The sequence below is a fragment of the Cicer arietinum genome, chromosome 2 (assembly GCF_000331145.2).
Source record: "Cicer arietinum cultivar CDC Frontier isolate Library 1 chromosome 2, Cicar.CDCFrontier_v2.0, whole genome shotgun sequence".
Taxonomy (NCBI): Eukaryota; Viridiplantae; Streptophyta; class Magnoliopsida; order Fabales; family Fabaceae; genus Cicer; species Cicer arietinum.
In genome coordinates this window covers 6,418,709-6,424,069 of record NC_021161.2, presented here as the reverse complement: position 1 = coordinate 6,424,069, position 5,361 = coordinate 6,418,709, and the positions used below count along the sequence as shown (strand labels likewise).

At 25.6% G+C, this 5,361-nt stretch overlaps 2 protein-coding genes across 3 annotated transcripts in view; both read left to right on the top strand.

The window, feature by feature from the left end:
• Positions 1-945: 945 nt before the first annotated feature.
• The window catches only part of LOC101492932 (xyloglucan endotransglucosylase/hydrolase protein A), a 6,472-nt gene continuing 2,056 nt past the window's right edge, over positions 946-5,361 (top strand). For both annotated transcript variants that reach the window (XM_073365179.1, XM_004489684.4), the window contains exons 1-4: positions 946-1,153; positions 1,278-1,378; positions 1,607-1,800; positions 2,572-4,834. In XM_073365179.1, the coding sequence (XP_073221280.1) occupies positions 970-1,153; positions 1,278-1,378; positions 1,607-1,800; positions 2,572-2,971 (879 nt within the window). In that variant the 5' untranslated portion in view covers positions 946-969 and the 3' untranslated portion in view covers positions 2,972-4,834. The remainder of the gene's footprint in view (positions 1,154-1,277; positions 1,379-1,606; positions 1,801-2,571; positions 4,835-5,361) is intronic.
• Positions 4,693-5,361, top strand: part of LOC101494855 (DEAD-box ATP-dependent RNA helicase 41) — a 2,725-nt gene continuing 2,056 nt past the window's right edge. Inside the window, 2 exon segments of the mRNA XM_012712732.3 lie at positions 4,693-4,834; positions 5,103-5,361. The exon segment at positions 5,103-5,361 is cut by the window's right edge and continues 2,056 nt beyond it. Of these exon segments, the coding sequence (XP_012568186.2) occupies positions 4,774-4,834; positions 5,103-5,361 (320 nt within the window). The 5' untranslated portion in view covers positions 4,693-4,773.

The window sequence follows — 5,361 nt, the reverse complement described above, 5'->3', positions numbered from 1 at the left end:
TAAAATGAGTTTGGAGCCAAATAAATTTTGCCTCACACCAACTAAAGATGTGTAGTCTATGTTTGAACTTATGGTGCTATTGTATCCTAAAGACAATTGACTGTGAAGAATTAACTATCAAACAGTTGATCTGTTTGTTATATATTAAAATAAATAATTTTAATTTTGTATTTTTAAAAATAGTTTTTATGAGAATTTAAAAATAATATAAGTAATTTAGAATTCATTTGCTACATATTAACCTTCAATAACTTAAATATTTATTATTAAAAAGTTTAACACAATAAAATCAAATATTTAAAAAATATATATCACTCGATAAAGATTTTTATCAAAAGCTATTAAAAATAACTTCTCATTTTAAATATTTTTAAAATTTCATTATCTCAAAAAAGTTAAAGTAAAAAGATGAAATACTTTTTGGTCATTTTATTTTTAAATTCATTTTTTTAAGAAAAGACTTATTGAACTTTCAATATTTTTATTAATACTTGAGTAAGTTTTTATTAAACTGTACTTTATCATAGTAGTGGTGTAGATTAAAAGACTCACCGTAAAAAAAAAAAAAAAGTTTTTATATTTAGAGTTTTAAATGAAGCGGTTGAGTTCGAACAACTATTAGTCTAATTTTTCTCACCCGCACTCAATTACTCAAACTCGTAAAAATCCATATTTATGAATCTATGTGATCTACGACGACCCACTATAAATCTACTTATATATTAAATTGACTCATTCGAATAACTCGAGTTCCATCGGGTGAACTTGTTTTCCTCAACTCTAATTCTACCAATCACATCCCAAATGCAAACCTATGAATATGATTGATGACCAACGACCCAGCTAGCAATGAAGGTTTAAGGGCATTACAACCTCACATTCTTTTGAGAAAGTGGTCCTAAGAGAGGGTATGGTGCCTATATATAGTCTTGTTTTATTTTATCCAAAATCATAAAAAACACACAAAAGATGTATTCTTCTTTGTTGACTTGTTTCATTTTGTTGTCAATTGCATATGCTTCCTTTGCTGCCAACCCAAGGACTCCAATTGATGTGCCATTTGGCCGTAACTATGTTCCTACTTGGGCCTATGATCATATCAAATACTTAAATGCTGGTTCTGAGATTCAGCTTTATCTTGATAAATACACTGGTATGTTATTTTATTTTATTTTAAAGTCCAGCAACGAAATATACTTTTTTTTGTTTTATTTTCTATCATATATAAATTAGAAATCCTCTTTTTTTGGGGTAATATTTATGCAATTTTTCAACAGGTACTGGCTTCCAATCCAAAGGGTCTTATTTGTTTGGTCACTTTAGTATGTACATAAAAATGGTTTCTGGTGATTCAGCTGGCACAGTCACTGCTTTCTATGTAAGACAATTTTTTTTTTTTTTGTATTATTTTTAAAAATATTTTATTGTTTGATATTCTACAAGCTGTGACTTTAATAATAAGAATTTGACTTTATAATTTTAGACAAAATTCGAATTTTTGTAATTAGTGTCACTTTAATTAATAATAAATTTTTTATTTCTTAATTATATTGTTTAAGAAAAAGTATTTTCTAATTTATTTTGACTTTATATTGGAACCTTGTAGTTATCTTCACAAACTACAGAACATGATGAGATAGATTTTGAGTTCTTGGGGAACAGAACAGGCCAACCATACATTCTACAAACAAATGTTTTCACAGGAGGCAAAGGTGATAGAGAACAGAGAATCTATCTTTGGTTTGATCCTACAAAAGAATATCACAGATATTCTGTGTTGTGGAACATGTTTCAGATTGTGTAAGTACTTGTTAATTCTTCACTCAGTATCTCAAAAACTTTAGACACAAACCACATTTTCATAAAAATAAACACTTATAAATTGTTATTCTCTTTGGTTATGTTTTAAAAGTAATTAATTTTGTACTATTTAACATTGTTTGTAAATTTATTGTTTTTCTTAATATCAAAAAAATAAACTTCATTTTTAAAAATTTCCTTCATAGAAAATTATTGTTAAAAAACAAAATTTTAATTAATTTAGTAGTTTTAAAAGTTGATTTAAATATATTTTTAGTCTTCGTAAATATATTATATTTTATTTTTAGACTATGTAATTTTTTTATTTTATTTTTACTCATCGCAAATAAATCACACTTTGTTCCGTGTTTTTGGTGTTTTTTTGCAAAATTTATTTATATTGGAATCGTTTCTGCAATATATTAGAAGAATTAATTTTAAAATGAATAAATCTTGCGAAGATAGAAAATAAAATATAAAAACAAAAAATAATTATATATTTGAAAATACTAAAAATATATTTAAATATTCGAAGTAATACTATTAAATTGAATAAAATTATTTCGTAAATACAACTTAAATGACAGTTATAAAGATATTTTATAAGTTAGATATGAATTTCTAACAAAAAATACCCTCTTTTTCCACATTTATAATTTGATTATATTCTCTACAGTATACCATTAAAGGTGATTTTTTTGTTTGTTTGATTATATTTAGTATGTATATATAATTTATTCTCATAGAAGCTCAAATGTGTGTGGTATGCAGCTTCTTTGTAGATGATGTTCCAATAAGGGTATTCAAAAACAACAATGACTTAGGAGTGAAATTTCCATTTAACCAACCAATGAAAATATACAATAGTTTATGGAATGCTGATGATTGGGCCACAAGGGGTGGTTTAGAGAAAACAGATTGGTCCAAAGCACCTTTCATAGCCACTTACAAAGGTTTCCACATTGATGGATGTGAAGCCTCTGTTAATGCAAAATTTTGTGACACACAAGGTAAAAGGTGGTGGGATCAACCTGAATTTCATGACCTTGATAATTTTCAATGGCAAAGGCTTAAATGGGTTCGTCAAAAATATACAATTTATAATTATTGCAATGATCACAAACGTTATTCTCAAACTCCTCAAGAGTGTATAAGAGATAAAGATATTTAAAGAGCAAATAATTATTTTGATATCTTAAATATGTGAGATGTTGTCATCATAGTTTTTAAAATATTGTAATTGCAAATACATTTTTAATGTCTCTTTTGTTGGTAATCATATGGACTCAATTGACTAAAGCAAAATATATTTGAAGATTAAATTGATTATCTAAAAAGAACATAAATGATTAATAAAATAAATATTTGTGGATGTGTTTGTGATTTTAATACAATTAAGATTATCAAGGACCAAAATAATTGTTTACTTAATCTTTGAGTAAATAACTAATTGGGTTCTTGAAGATATGAGATGGAATCACAATATATATCAAAATTACATAAACGTCCTTAAATATATTTTTTATCAGTCATTTTAATATTTGAATTGTCAATCAATTTAGTCTTCAAATATATTTTTTGTTTGTCTATTAAATCTATAAAATTACTAATAGAAGATACATTTAGATGTTTTTGAAGTTTCAATGTATTTATATAAATATTATAATAATATCAACTCACATATATTTAGTTCTCAAAAAATTTGTTTACTATTTAATTTTTAATTTATATATTAATATTATTAATACCCATAAAATTATCGTTTATACTTTCATCATCATCACAATTCACAATTCACAAGTCATCTTATCGATGCAATTTCACATGGGTTTTTATTTATTTATTATTGTGTTGTTAGTAATTTGTATTATTTATCATTTATTGTTAATAAAAATGTAATGTAATTGTTTGAGCTATATGTTAATCAAATATTTTGGGAGTAGAAGCAGATGAATCACCACTCTTCAAGATTTTATGTATTCAAATTCTTCCCTTTCAATGTATACTAATGTTTACACGTGTACACGGGAGTACAATGGCTACTCCAACTTTTAACTCTTAATTATTATCCACTTTGTAAACATTCAATAATATAAATCTATCAATTAATAAAGATAAAAAAGGCCTTACAATTATTAAATTATTTGTTCTGATTACATAAAAAAAATCCTATATTATTTAGTAATAAACTACTTTTATATTTTATTTTATATTTTATATATCTCATAAACATTTTTTTTAAGTAAAAAATAAATATTTAAAAATTACATTGTTTATCACCTTAACGATATCACCCCCCTCTATTTTGAAGATTACATTATTCCTTATAAATCAAATACACCAAAAATCCTTTCAATTCAATATTAACTATTTATTTACAATTGTATCTCTAATTAATATTAATTTGTATTACTTTTAAGTCAATAAATTTTCACTTTACATTTACCATTACAGTAAATACATTAATACTTAATAATAATAAATTAATAAAGATATATTATTTTCTTTTTTTATTTATACCGTCTTAAAAAAAAACTAGCGTACAACTTATAATGCATAAACTATAAAATACATTCGATAACACATATTTGATCATGTACTTATAGTTTATAATATTTTTTGATAAACTACTTCAATTAACTTTTGAGGTTATAATTTATCATTTATTTTGTCAATTTACCTTTATTTTAACTAAAATATTTTTGTAGTTTTTATAATTTATTTATTATGATTTGAAATAAATAAACTAGGTATAAGTATATACGTAAAAAATTTAAAATGAATAAACTTTTGATGAGAGCTTCCGTTTAGAGTCGCATGGATATGGATCCTCCTCTGACTCAGAAGTGGTAGTAACTGAAAAATTGGTATAATAATTGAAATCGAAATTGAAGAATGCACTCTCTATTCTTTGAAACCCTAAACCCTAAACAAGAATTAACATTTTCTACCACTTGAGGAACAAAACAACACATGGCTGATTCTAACTTCATCAACGATGATCCATCAAACATTCCATCCGATGCAACTAATGGTAATTTCTCCTAATTTTTTTTCACACGATTTGTTTTTTTATTTTATTTTTGTATATGTGCTTGAATTCATGTAATTTTATTGAAATAATTGAATTTGAATGGTCTATTTATGAGTGTTGTCGAATGAATATATACTTGAATTGGTGCCATAATCGGTGGCGGTACTTTTTCGATTTAGAATCTAGGTTTCAAGTCTTCAAAGAAGCTTAATTTTGTGCTCTCGAAATACCGACTCAATGAAGCTTGTTTATGGATTTGGTATTTTAGATGCAGGGAATGATGTCAAATTGAGTTCTAAGGATCAGAGAGAGGCTCTGCCAGGAGAGCCCAAGTGTATTGTATGTGGCCGGTATGGTGAGTATATATGCGATGAAACTGATGACGATGTTTGCAGTTTGGAATGTAAACAATCAGTACTATGTCGAATTTCTAAATCCTCATCTTGTATTGGAGGTCTTCCAGCACCTAAAAAGCTACCTGCAGCTGATGAGTGCTTTTATGTTAGAGATTCTGATTACAAATAAGG